The sequence below is a fragment of the Canis aureus genome, chromosome 35 (genome assembly GCF_053574225.1).
Source record: "Canis aureus isolate CA01 chromosome 35, VMU_Caureus_v.1.0, whole genome shotgun sequence".
In the NCBI taxonomy this organism is placed as follows: Eukaryota; Metazoa; Chordata; class Mammalia; order Carnivora; family Canidae; genus Canis; species Canis aureus.
This window is the reverse complement of record NC_135645.1, coordinates 11,288,740-11,303,577: the sequence shown is the minus strand read 5'-3', so window position 1 is coordinate 11,303,577 and position 14,838 is coordinate 11,288,740. Positions and strand designations below refer to the sequence as shown.

Here is a 14,838-nt window from a genome sequence, read left to right as displayed (position 1 = left end):
TTCATGGGGTCATAGACGGGTGTGGAAAATCCTCGTCCTGTGCCCCAAGTCATAGTCTTGAACAAGTCTGCAAACTTTTCTAAGGGGCCGGATAGGAAATATTTTAGGCCCTGTGAGCCAAGCTATCTTTGTTGCAACTACTAAACTCTCCTGTTTTAGAACTAAAGCAGCCATAGATAACATGAAAATGATTGAGTGTGTTTCAGTAAAACTTTATTTGTGGATACTCAAATATGAATGTCAAACTTTTTGCATGCCAAAAAATAAAATTCTTTTTGATATTTTCCAACCACTTAATCACTAAAAACTACTTTGAGCTTATGGGCAGTACTAAAGCGGGGCAGGCTAGATTTGGCCCACAGACTGTAGTTTGCTGACCTCCTGGCCTTACTAGTGGAAATCCCTGTGATTATACTGATTTTTCTAGTTGATTTTGAAGTCTCTAGGGTTCTCTGAGTGTTTGTAAATGCTACCTTTGGTCTGGAATATATGGTCTTTTGTTGACTTTAAAACACCATGGATACCAGGTTATTCAGGATTCAAATCAGATATTCAGTATCATAAACAAGTTTACTAGAGTTAGCTATGAAGACCTAAACTCCTAGGCCCAGCCTGAAAAAATCTTGAAACTCTGATACTCTCTCATTATTTTTCTGAACTCAAAGGATAAAAAAAGAATATATCTTTGGGTTCAGGTCATAAATAGCATTTCTCCCTGAAAATAAAAAAAAATAATAATAAAAATTTAAAAAACCCAACTACTTAATAGTAGTACACCAAAAGAAAGTCTTTTTATTAATTTCATTCTTTGTTTATAAATTAAATATAATCTTCCTTTCTTCTTCCCTTCTTTTCTCTACCACTTGTTCCACAAAAGAAGAGATTATAAATAATATTTTTACATAGATATTTAAATTAATTAGAAAAGGTGAGGCAATATAAAATATAATGGTAAGAAACAAGAGAAAAGCAAGAGCGTAGTTTGTATATGAATTTGATGCCATAAAATCCCACATAGTTTGTTTAAAATCCATTTTATTAATGTGTATTTTATATATGATTTCCTATATTCTTCTACAAATGGGCAATAAATTTGGCTCTAAGGTTAGTAATAGTCAATTCCATGGACTCATAATCATTTATAGAACTTCGCTGAGTTCATTCATAAAAAAAAGCAAACCATTGCTTAGAAAAAGGGCAAGAGAAATACTGAAAACAAAGAGGACTTTCCTTGAAGGGTATTTTCTAAAGGAAACTAATAAAATTAACAATGTCTCAAAACAACATTATAGTAAATGCAATGGTTTTAAGGGACATCTTTTATAACATCTTTAAATATGGGCCAATAGCTTTCATACCAAAGAGTCATTCAGTAAAAACAATTCTACGTTGGAAAGGACTAGGTGGTGTGAGATTGAGGGATAATATAATTCCATCCAGGCAAAATGTGCTCTGGATGTTTAATTTAACCCATGGGAAAGCTGTGTGATATCCAGAGGTTCACACTTCAGACAATCTTCCATATGCATTTTTTTTTTTTTTTTACCATGTGAAGTATAAAACGGGTCTGAGAGAAAATGAGTTTGAGATTGATCTTCCAAATAAGTGCCTCATTTGTTGCTCTTATATATTATCAATAAATGACAAGTTGCATGCATTAACAATTAGGATGGGGTTCTGAGCGACATTGTCTTAAGAAAATAGAAGCTTTTAATAAGAGTAGCTGGTAAAATAAGAGACCGTTCCATAGATTGGTCCAGATTCACCTGAAAAATTATTTTGAGAGCTAACACGATATGAAAGCCCATATTCTCAACCACAAAATACAGATTTTAAAGATGCTTTAAGCAAACACTACCCTGGCTTTTTAGAAATACAGGATAGTTTTCATGTGTGCTTCACTTTGCACAATTTTTTATGGCATTCGTTCCAAAATAACTATGTTGTCAATTAAATCTCTAAATACTTACATAAGGAAATTTTAAGATAATATCTGAAATAAGTCTATTAAAAATTGAGGGATACCTATCAAAATAAATTATATTTTATAAGAATAATTCACCCATAGCCCCTCTTTTGGAGAAATTAAATAGCAAGCCCTATTCTACAAAGACTATGTCATTTGTAAATGCATGGCATTACACATAAGAAAACAAAATCTGTAAAGCAGTAGAAAGTGCAGGCAGTTGATCCAAGTAATTTGATATAATATTTAAGTGAAGTTCAAAAGGGAACAGGGCCTGAGAATTTAGTGATGGTGATGGTGCTGGGAAGGGGGAGGGGAGGATGCAGAAGGCATTCCTGGATAATGATTTTCTGACTTTTACTGAATTTGCATCAATAGCTAGGGACCCATAATGAGCTCATGCAGCTTAGTCCATGCCTGATACCCCTCCACAGAGCCAGATATCAAGCCCGAGACATCAAAGTCACTAACAATTTTGTATTGTTCCTGAAAAGTTTTTCACAAGATGCTACATATTAGGAAACTATAGTTAAAAAGCGAAGCAAAACAACAACAAAAAATACAAAGAACTAGGCAAATTTAAATCATACAAAACATTGCCCCAAGACACTCAAGTGCAAAACTGTCATACATTTTAGACATATTTCTAGGTCATTTAATGCAGTTAATTCTTCTGTATATGTGCCTTGAGGTGATGTTCTATTGAAAATGAAATAAGAAATAGTTGTAGACTTTATAGAGATGAACACATTAACAAAGACCGGGGAGGACCCTAAGTAAGTCCTATGTTGCAACTGTATTAATTTTTAATAACCAGATACCCGCTTGCATTTCTGATCCGATGGAATCTCAGAAGCATAAGGATACCTTAAATGATGTGTGCTATCTTGTAGGCTAGATTGTTGCTTACCAGTTGGTGTAAGGTGTCTCCAGGTGATCACGGGTTCAGGACGGCCATTGGCCATGCAGACCAGGGTTACATTGCTGCCCTCATTCACAGTGACATCTGAAGAGATGTTGGAGATCTTTGGTGGAACTGTAAAGAAAAGCAAATGGAATATGTCACCATGCCCAGCTTTGCGGTTTGGGTCCGTGCCACTGGAAATGACAAATTTGAACTAAATGCTTTTATGACTTAAATCGTTTGATTTTTTGTGTTAAGAATCCAGGGTGCTTTAGGATGCCCCTATAGACTTAGCAGATGAAAAGCATGGGTCTTACTATAAGGAGAATCTCTCCATTATGACCAAAGAGTACAGGAAGTTCACGGAGGAGTATGATAAAAAATGTCTCAGCTCTTTCCTCATTAGAGTAGACCTTATCTAGATATTTGAGAACACACACATTTATATATATTAACAAATTTTTCTTATCACTACATAGTTCCTACATTTATTTTCTTAAGTATATAAAATGAATATAGTTCAATCTTTCCTCCAAATGTTAGGAAAAGCCAGTGTTAGTTTGTATGAATTTTACAGTTTTGTGCTTAAGGTGTGGTAATACCTGTTTACTTAAGTCTGGCCACATAAGGCAAACATCAGTTATTCATAATAGAAAGCCTCTAAATATCACCTTGCTATGTGACAGACTGGACGGTGCTCCTTAAAGATTAAAAACTGAATTGCTAAGGCCTATGTCACAGACATCACAAGCATAATACTATTACTCCTAATACATTAGCCACCACTATTATTTTTTAAGTTTGTGTGTGTTTGTTTGTTTGTTTGTTTGTTTATTTATTTATTTATTTATTTATTTATTTATTTATTTATTTATGAGAGAGACAGTGTGAATGGGCAAGCAGGGGGAGGGGTGAGGAAGAAGGGGGAAAAAGAATCTCAAGTAGACTTTCTATTGAGTAGGAAGTCCCATGTGAGGCTCAGTATCATGACCCTGAGATCATGACCTGAAGCTGAAACCAAGAATTGGTCGCTTAGCCTACAGAGCCACCCAGGTGCCCCTCACCACCATTATTATTAACAATTTAATAATGGTTAACTGTAGGTACCTACTATAAGTAAGATCCTAGATAGACTACTTTATAAGCTTATATCAGTAACTCCTTATAATAAAGAAATGTCCAGGGGATCCCTGGGTGGCTCAGCGGTTTAGTGCCTGCCTTTGGCCTAGGGTGTGATCCTGGCATCCTGGGATCGAGTCCCACGTCGGGCTCCCTGCATGGAGCTTCTCCCTCTGCCTGTGTCTCTGCCTCTCTCTCTCTCTCTCTCTATCATAAATAAATAAATAAATCTTAAAAAAATAAAGAAATGTCCAATGAGAATTGTATTTACAGGTGGGAAACTGAGGTATAGATGGAGCTAGGTGAGAAGCAGAAAACAGATTTGAATCCAAGAAGACCCCAGGGCCCACACTCTCAGCGATACTTGAATGAAACTTCATCTTCACAATCCAGGCTACCAGATGGCTGAAAATGACGGAAATTACTTTTTGGTGGTGTGAGAAATGAGTCCCCGAGGGCTAGCTGTACTGCTGTCTGACTTCCTTCATTAGTGTTCAGGGCGGCAACATTAGATCTCATATTGGTAGGCTTAAGTGGAAAGTGAATTACTCACAAATTTCATCACAGAGGTTATGCACTGATTACAAATAGCAGAGTTTATGGTTTGACTGTGATTTTCCATTTTTTTTTTTTTTTTTTTTAAATCTTAGTTGCTTATGCTGTTCCTGAGAAAGTATGTGTCAGAGGCAGGGAGGAGAACAAGCCAGCATAAACGAATTCAATAATAAAAGACTCTTATTTTTTCTCACTCTTTCTGCCCTTTAGTGACGAATAAAACAGGAACATTTTCTGCTTGTAGAGACAGCTGTCTGCCAACCCCATGATCTCTGCAGATCTGTTAGGAGACACTGATGGTAGTTGGGCAACTGACCAGGTCAGAGTGCTGCAAGGAAGAGGTAGGAGGAGGACTCCTGACCTTAGCATTTCTCCTACAATGACATCTTACAGGGGATGTGGGTAGAAACCAGTAACTACATCAAAGCTAATGGCAGAAATGGAATAGAGTCGATTCCCATTATTTAGCAGTATCTATCTATAGGGTTTTTATTTCCCTTTTGTCTACTGGGGTAATGGGTCTTTTTCTCATATTCACACATTGACTTGCAATATACCCTCTTATGCTTCTTGAGGACCTAAAAGGTTATACCCATATTTTAAGGAAGAAGATGAGGCACAGAAATAAATAATGGCTTGTCAAAGGCAATCCCATCAAGAAATATGGCTGAGCTTAGAATTCAGGGCTCTTGAATGACCAGTTGTTCTGTTGTCTAACATTCGCCATTTTTAATTCCTAGCTAAACAAGCCAGTGTTCTGAAAATCTCCAAAAAAACTACAATAAACTATAAATCAATGACGGCGTCCAAGAATAAGATTTAGATATCCTAGGCATCTTCCTCAACAATCTAAAATCTGCAACAGGAAGCTATAATAATTATAAGAGCTTATATTATTCCATTCGTAGTTAATTCTGAATTGCAAGACAGGCCACAGAATAGAAAGAAGAAATATAGATGTGTTTTGGATTTTTTTTTTAAAAGTGTAGGACGGGAGACTTCATATCCCTAATATAAAAATATGCAAATTTACAAAACAGAAATGATCTCCAGTGGTCAAGCTCCCAGAGAATTATTACTTATAGTAAAATTTACTCATAATTACCTCTCTTTATCAGAGAAATAAATATCTAAGGACTTTGCTTTTATATGGCATGCAAGTTGAACTACTTGTTCCTTGTTACATAGACAGGGGATGGTAAAGTTAAGAATAAAACCTAGAATAACTAACTGCAGAGCTATGTTTTGGCCACTAAACCATATCATTTCTTTTAATTAAGGACAATATACTCAAGTCCTTGGGTCTCAGATACTGGAGATTCAGAAGTTGTTTGTGTTCAATAGTCAGAAATGTACTCATGTAGTCATTGTATCTCACCCTCCTTTGGGTCAATACCATTGGGTTCCATTCCACTGCCTATCTTCTACATCTTTGTACTTTGTACCAGTTTCTTCCCATAGCATTTATATCTGATGCAGTCATTTGCTCTAGAAATAAATCCCTCCAGAAATAAAATTCCAGGTTACCCTCTTACTTCCAAACTCTCTGTCTCCAACTTTCCTGAAGGAATTGTTCCATGTCACATCTTCTTCTCCCATTCACACTTTAACCTTTGATGCAATTTGGATTCTCCCCTCAACCTCCAAAGAAACTGCTCTCAGGAAAATCACCAATTTGAACCATATTATTTATAGGTCCTATGAACAGTTTTGTTATTATCCCATTTTTCTCTGAAGTATTTGACTTTGTTGACTGTACCTTCCTTCTTCCAGTCCTTTTTTTTCTTGGTTTCTAAGATGCCAAACTCAACTGTTTCTTGTCTTACCCCTCCGGCTAGCCTTTCCAGTTTAACTTTTGGACTTACTTTGACCTATTCCTTAAATATCTATATTTCTGAAAGGTTGATCACTGTCCTCTTCTTTCATATCATCCACTGTGAATGATCTCATTTACTTTCTAGCTTCAGAAGCTAAGGCCATATTAATGATAACTCCTAAATCCAGTATCTGCAGCCCAGATTTTTCTCATGGCTTTTACACCTACTTTCCAATTGACTATTCTACATTTTCATCAGATACTTCACAGATACTCAAGATTCAACATACTCAGAACTGATTCATCATCTTCCTTCCTACAGAACACTTGTGGTCTTACTCACCATCTCAGGGAATGGTGTCATCATGCAAACAGTTGCCCAAGCAAAAAAAGAAAGTTATCTCTCTTGACTGCTCCCTCTCCTTTACTGCCCCCCATGTAAAAAGGATCCCCAATTCTGTGACTTATGCCTTTTAAATCTCTCTCAGATTCATTCATTATTCCCAAGCCTCACTCCCACCAGCCAGAAGCATTTCTTTTTTTGCCTGAATTCTGCAAGAGCATTATAATGAATTTCTTTGCCTCTAGCCTTTTCCTCAGGCTCACCGTCATTCATTCATCACACTGCAATAAGAAGTTTCCTTTTTTCCCTAAATTGCAAACGTGAGTATAATATCCCCTGATTAATCTCACTGCCCTCAAGATAAAATTCACACTTCCTAATATGAACTAATATGCCTTTCATGGCCCCTGGTTATATCTCTCTAGCCATATGTCCTACTCCTTTTTCATTGTATCATCTAGTCAGATCAAATAAGTTTTGGTTCCTGGAAGATACTGTGCTTGTTTACTCCCAGGCATTTAACATTCAATTTTTTCTACATGGAATATTCTTCTTCCAACCCTTCATGTGGTCAGCAGCCCCTTTCTCCCTTTAGGTTTCAACTTGTCAGCCTGTTTTCTCACTTTTTCTAGGAAGACTATCCTGTCACCCACTTTTTACCACCCTCATCCCTAACCCCACCCTACTCCAGATTTCATATTGGGTGAAGCATCCCTCCTATGTTCTTAACTGAGCCCTCTTATTTCTCCACCACTGCCCTGAATCATCATTGCTCGATTACTTAGCTGTGCCTATCCTTAAATGGAAAAAGGTAGAGGAGAAAGCCTTTGTTTTCTTGACCAATGAATCTTTTTCTTTTTCTTTCTTTTAAGATTTTTTTCTTATTCATGAGAGAGAGAGAGAGAGAGAGAGGCAGAGACACAGGCAGAGGGAGAAGCAGGCTCCCTGTGGAGAGAGCCTGGTGCAGGACTCAATCCCTGGATGCCGGGATCACGACCTAAACTGAAGGCAGATGCTCAGCCACTGAGTCACCCAGGTGTCCCTTGACTAATGAATCTTACAAACCATAGTTCTTGAAACATGGCAGGTATTCACAGAATGTTATAAAAAAAAGAAGTTCATGAAAATCCCCGCCCTGCGCCAACTCTTTTCATAGCTTAACGAAGTCATCCCATAATTTTTTGTCAGAAAGGAACAACCTTTTATTTCGAACCTATAAAATACAGCTTTTATCAATATTTCTTTAGCTATCCCTTTAGCCATCTTGTTCATGACTGACTTTTTCAACTGCTATTACTACTACTACTAGTATTACTACTACTACTAAATTAGCCATGGGGCTGAGAAATGTTTGAGTAGGTTAGGAAAATAGGAAGCAAGATAAACTTGATGTCCAAATTCCTAAATTATAGACACTTTCAGAGTTTAACTTTGTTTTTTTCTTTTCTACAGTCATTCATACATGTTTGTATGTATGTATATAAATATAAATAACTTATATAAATATATATAACTTAATATTTCTTTCCTAGCTTCCCACAGCAATTCATGCAGTCTACATTTACACCATCACAGATAATATAACATGAAAGTGGCAATGTGAGGTTTTTATTTTATAACCTCATAAAATCTTTATAAATATTCTGGAAACTAAAAAGTATTCTCATTATCGCCATTTTCAATGTGGGCATAGGGACAAAATGGATAAAATCACACACTTAAGTAATTATGAAGCCAGTATTAAAACCTAAAATTTAAAAATAAATAAACAAATAAATAAAACCTAAGATTTATAGATTTTCCAGAATTAACTCTTCTTCTAGAACATACTCACTTTTGCAATAATGGTTCCAAATAGGATTTCTTGCTCTATTTTAATTCTCAGTAAAGATGACTATAGGAAATACTTTCAACAAGATAATCTTATTTGCATCAGTAAACATAAGTTGTTTATTTATCAAAACCACTGTAATACTGATTCGTGCTCATTGGTCATCACATATTCTGCATATTTTGTTTTCTTCTGAAATATTGCCTAACAATTTTTATTCACAGATTAGTGTGCGTTATTATATTTTCCTAAATGTAATGCCATGAACCATTTATTTCATGTTTTCAACATACTCAGTTTCAGCGATCTCTCCAAGTTGTCTGGATTATTTTGATGTTCTTTCTGATTAATGAGAGTTTCTTATACCTTAGGGAATTGGCCTTTTGTTGTCATATTATTTGCAATATCCCCAATTCAATCTTAGCTTCTTAATTGTGTGACATTTGTTTTGTAGAAGTTTTAAATTTATTTGTTGAACTTTTTAATGATTTGTGGATAGATGTTACTTTCTTAACATAAAATCAGTTAAATACTTATGTCTATTTCTTCTTTTTCTTTCAATGTTTTTTTTTTTTATTGCACTCTTCAAATCATCTAGAATTTATTTATGGTGTCATCTATAAGTCAGATTTTTTTCCCTTCATGATGTTTTAGTCAATTTCCCCAGTATGACTGGTTAAATTATATAAAATGTATACACTGTTTTGGTTTTTAGAATTACCCTATCGTGGTACCAATCTGGTCAGAGCAATATTTCTGGGAAATACATAAAAATAAACCATACTTACTATGCCAAGTAATTGTATCAAAATACTTTAAAATATGTCATTAATCTTTTGGACACCATACTATTATTATGTGTTGCTAGTCCCAAAATCAATTATTAGATGAACACTTCCTAAAATGTTGAGTGAAAATATAATGTACATCCCTCTTTCAGGATACTAGTGAAATTCACTATGCCACAGAATTCTCAAGGTTTCCACTGCAAAAATACATTACAAAATTAATAAGCCACACCTAACAGTCGTAATCTTTAAATCTGAATTACTAAGTAGGTGCTATTCTTTCACTGAAATCTACACAAATTCTGTGTTAAAGAATGTACATTTTGTCCATGCAGTGCACATTCAATGACAGTTTCTAAAATAATGCTAACATCTAGGTACACTTGTAATCACGGATTTCTTCAGCTGTGCAATGAAAAAGTAGGATTATGACACAGTCAGTCTACCTCTGCCACTCATGCTTTTATTGCTCCTCCTCACCATTCTTGTAATTCCTTTACCTACTCTCTCCATCAGATCTGCAGAAGCTGCCCTGGCTTATGGGAACCTAGACCTGACTGCACACGTTTGTGCAGTTCTCTAGGTTACTACGCCTTCCTTCTCTTTTGTATAAGGGTAACATCTCTTATGTTTGACGAAAAGTGGAAATGCAGCCAAAGTCAGGAACATAAATGGAGTGGACATATATTATTTTCCCTGTCCAAATCCATGCCATCTTCTATCTGGAAAGACAACCTTGGTTTTCCTTTGGAGAAAACACCTCTCACCAACTGCCACTGGTTTTTGGGACCAACAGTCAAGTGACCTATTCTTCCTTGGCCAAGGAGTGGGTATGTGACCTAAGCTGGGGCTACTTGGACTTCCCCTCCCAGGAACCTGGTTTTTAAGAGGAATGACTCAAGAGAGGTTGCAATTGATTCAGCCAGCAGTAGACTGTGTTAATGGCTTCAATTCTCCACTCTCTCCTGATCGACACATTTGCCATGCCTATTCCCTCCTTCAGTGGGTGGTGTGCACTTTTCCATCCATGGACCATGTTACTTATTTTGGCCAAGAATATAAGCATAAGGAATACAAGCAGAGTCTTGATAGTGTTGGCACAGTTGGACTCACTTGGTCTTGTGCCTCTGCCATTTGCATGAGAAGAATAAGCCCAGCTGAGCCTGCTGGTCCCAGGAGGAGGATGAGAGATGGCAAATAGGATTGCCAAACAAAAAGGCATCCCGTCAAATATGAATTTCAGATAAACAACAAATATTTTTTTAGTATAGCATGTTCCAAATACTCCAGGAGACATATGTATATTAAAAATTATTTGTTATGTAAACTACAAATTTAACTGGGCATCCCATATTTTTATTTGGTAAATCTGACAATCTAAAGAACAGAGAGTCACCTGTAGTGAAGCCCAGCCTGGATCTGCTGACTTGCACACTTGTGAGAAATTAAAAATAACCATTATTTCATGACCCTGAATTTTGGAGTGGTTTGTTCAGCAGCAATAGTTAGCTAATACATATCGTGAGTGGGCAGCCACCTGAAAGGACTGTCTGCAACTTGGATGCCTAGGGATGCATGGCTTCTGTGCTTTCCAAGGCAATATTTTCTGTTTTTCCTTTGGTTCTGTGAGCTATTCCATATTCTTCCAAAGAATTGCCCTCTTTTTTTTTTTTTTTTTTAATCAAATTAGCCAGTCGATTTCTGTTGCTTAAATTACCAAAGAATCCTAATGGTTACAAACTGGGAAGTAGTCATCATAAGGGAAAAATCTGAAGAGGAACTTTTTCACACAGGTAAATTGTTACCTATGCTTAGGTACTTACTCTTTGGGTTTCCACAAAACCAACTTAGTTTCAGGTCTAGCATTGGTTCTTATTTGTCAGTACACATTGCTTTAAAAATAATTCTACATCAGGGATCCCTGGATGGCTCAGCGGTTTAGTGCCTGCCTTTGGCCCAGGGCGTGATCCTGGAGTCCCGGGATCAAGTCCTGCGTCGGGCTCCCGGCATGGAGCCTGCTTCTCCCTCCTCCTGTGTCTCTGCCTCTCTGTCTCTCTGTCTATCCTGAATAAATTAAAAAAAAAAATCTAAAAAAAAATAATTCTACATCTGCAGGACCATCTAATTCTAGCTGTGAATGTTTAAATACCTTTATTCATAGTCCTGAACTGACCAGCCATCAGAAGGACAATAAATCAGTTCCAGAGCAAGGCAGAAAAGTAGTCAGGTGGTTCATTTCTGTAACTTCAAATACTTAGCAGTTATAACTGGTATTCAGTTCAAAATGGTATTCCTAATTGTGCAAATCATTAACAAATTGGTCTCATCAGTTATTGTTTATTTGAAGTTTGGGTAAGGTGCAGGTATTACTGTGTGCGTGGTGGTGAGGGGGTGTTAAAACCACAACACTATCACTTGCTGATTTCTAACTGTTCCTTGGTGTGGCTAGAGAAGTTTAAACTCTTATTTTTGCATATGTAACATACTGGAAAAAGTCTGGCATGTCTATGTAAGAGTTGGGTTCAGAAATCTACAGGATGTTTTTTGGGCAACACCTGGCTTTAATAAGCATGATCAAAGAATTTAACAATAAAAACATACAATATGACATATTACTGCCATCTTATGAAACATCAAACACCCATCTAATCTGGCATTTTGCTTCAAAATGCTAATAAAGCATATTTTGCTACATGGTGTGGTAGTTTATGGGATGGGCGATAGGACTGGAGAATATAGCACCGTATACTAGTTTGAAAGCCAGGGATTTTGATCCTGCCCTGACACTGGCTCATAAGGCAACCATATATTCTCCGAAATTTGCTTTTGAATCTTCCTCTCAGGCACATTGTAGGAGTTTAACAAATTTTGAATGAATAGATAAACAAATTAATGACAAATTGTTTAAATCTCCCTGAGACTTAGTTTCCTCATCTGGTAATTGGAAGTAATGTGTCAAGTTGATAGTAATCAGTATTACAGGATTGCAATTAGAGCCAAATAAAATAATTCATGTAAACTTGTTTTGTAAACTAGAAGGGGTTCTATAAGCGTAGCTATTATTTATTACATGCTGAAACTAGCTAATAAAGCAGTGCTGGCTTAACTCCTAAGATAACATGATAAAACAGTTCATGCATTTCTATGGCTAATGGCATTCTAGTTATATTTTTATAGACACCATTATTGCCAGAAGGTATGAGTAATTATTATAATTCATAATTAATCATTAATATTGGCATTAACAAAAAATTGCCCCAGAGATACGTATCCAGTTCTTATCTACTCATGGGCAGATGCCAAAATGTTCAGCCCTTTAGTCAATGTCTAGACATTTTATACCAATATTAGAAAGTGGCACGGGATGCCTGGGTTGCTCAGTGGTTGAGCCTTTGGCTCAGGGCTTGATCCCAGAGTCCTGGGATCTAGTCCCACATCAGACTATCTGCATGGAGCCTGCTTCTCCCTCTGCCCCTCTCTCTGTCTCTCATGAATAAATATATAAATTCTTTAAAAAATAAATAAAAAGTGACACAAAGATGTGAGAATGTACAATCATAAATAAATTTTAGAAGTTTAACTCTTAGGCTTCTAAGGAAAAGCTTTCCAAATAAATTTTTATCATTACATAATTTTTAATGTAAGTCTCAGAAAAAGAGAGGTCTTCCTTTATTATTCTCATAGACAACAGAGGTGGTCAGGTGTTTTGTGTCTGTAATTTCAGTCTCTGCTGCCTTAACTAGCAGAATAAAACAACCAGCAATGATAATTTCTTTTCGGCTAGTATTAGTTCTCACTCTCACTAGAATCCATTTATAAAGAAGAAACATCAACCTGTGAAGTAGGTATGTGAAAAGGAGCACTCGACAGGAACATGATTCCTTTTAAACATAGATTTCATGGGTGAGTAGGGAAAATATGGAAACTATAGATTCCTCGAGTGTCAGATGAATCTGAAAGTAGAAGAAACTCATTATACATATCAGTTACTCAAATTTCTTTGCTAGGAGTGATTACAAATGCTCTGCTTATGCATGCATTAGATGATGAACAAAGCAACTTAAGGAAAGAGCGATAATATGCTAACAATTCAGAGGAAAAGAGAAAATGTATATAGAAAACAAAGCCAAGTGCCATATGAGTGGTAATGTGGCAAAGTCAGAAACAGGAGCGTGAAAGCCTGTGAAAATGACATATTGAAACAACGTGCAGTCAAGAAAAAGCCATCCTTTTCTAATCAGTCAGGAACAATTTCCGAATTATACATGTAATGAAAAGTGCCTGAAGCCTCACTTACCACAGTCCTCTGAGCTGCATTGGGCATTTTATTGTGTTGGCCAAAGGTGTAAGCTGGGTAAGACATCCTCTTTGGCCTTTGAACCCTACATTATCACATTCTCAAGTGGCCCTATGAGTTCCTGGCACTGTCTCAGTCAGACTTACACCAGAATGCGTCCCAACAGACTCATCCAGACAGTAGCCAACATCACAAAGGAGGGTTAATTTGGGTCAGACTGCTCTAAATAACTCAAACACAGTAGCCATGGTACAAAGAAATGTCATGAGCTCACGTCTACACCATGCCATGGTCGATGTGTACTTAGGGTGATCCATGTGTGGTATGGATATCTGCATCTGATTGAGGCCCCCAGTCTACCTAAAAAAGAAAGTACCTTAAATTGGAATTTTTCTATGTTTATTAAATATTCAGAATTACCCTGGAATCTAAGTGTGTGGGCTGGTTTAGAAAGGGGACAAATAATTCGGGTACCAGCATTTACACTCATGACCAGTGAAGGGCATCCGTTATTGCTGTTTCAGCAATGTGTATACTCTGTGGGATGTCAAATGGCTGTTCTCATGTATGGGTCATTGCCTTCCTAAATAAGAGCAAATGGAACTATCCTGACTCTATTCACTGAGGCTGCAGTTACTCAACAAGTCAGCAGCTTCTCCGAAATCTGATATTCCCAGACCTTATTCCAGCTGTTGGGATATTTGTTTTTGCTAATCTGGGAAAACATCCAGAAGCTGATACAGATGAGAGGAATAAGTCTGCTATCTTCCCTTTACCTAGACAAAATAGCTTTATCATTTCTGGTACTTACAGAATATAATAGTCTTTAGATACTGCCTAAAGCAGCAGATGGTTTTGTTATCTGGCGGAAATGGGGTATTGAGCAGAGGGAAGCCCAAAAATATCAGGCTACCTAGGATAGGTAGCAAATAGCAACTGGGTAAATTCCAAAGGCTCAGAAATGGTACCCACAGACTTTAGCGGAAAAAAGAGAAGTGCAGGGATCCCTGGGTGGTGCAGCGGTTTGGCGCCTGCCTTTGGCCCAGGGCGTGATCCTGGAGACCCGGGATCGAATCCCACGTCGGGCTCCCGGTGCATGGAGCCTGCTTCTCCCTCTGCCTGTGTCTCTGCCTCTCTCTCTCTCTCTCTCTCTCTCTCTGTGTGACTATCATAAATAAATAAAAATTAAAAAAAAAGAGAAGTGCATCTTTTTTCTCTT

At 36.9% G+C, this 14,838-nt stretch overlaps 1 protein-coding gene across 5 annotated transcripts in view; it reads right to left on the bottom strand.

Annotated features, from left to right (window-relative positions):
- Nucleotides 1–14,838, bottom strand: part of LSAMP (limbic system associated membrane protein) — a 638,551-nt gene that overhangs the window by 226,685 nt on the left and 397,028 nt on the right. For all 5 annotated transcript variants that reach the window (XM_077884209.1, XM_077884207.1, XM_077884208.1 and 2 more), the window contains exon 3: nt 2,877–3,002. In XM_077884209.1, the coding sequence (XP_077740335.1) occupies nt 2,877–3,002 (126 nt within the window). The remainder of the gene's footprint in view (nt 1–2,876; nt 3,003–14,838) is intronic.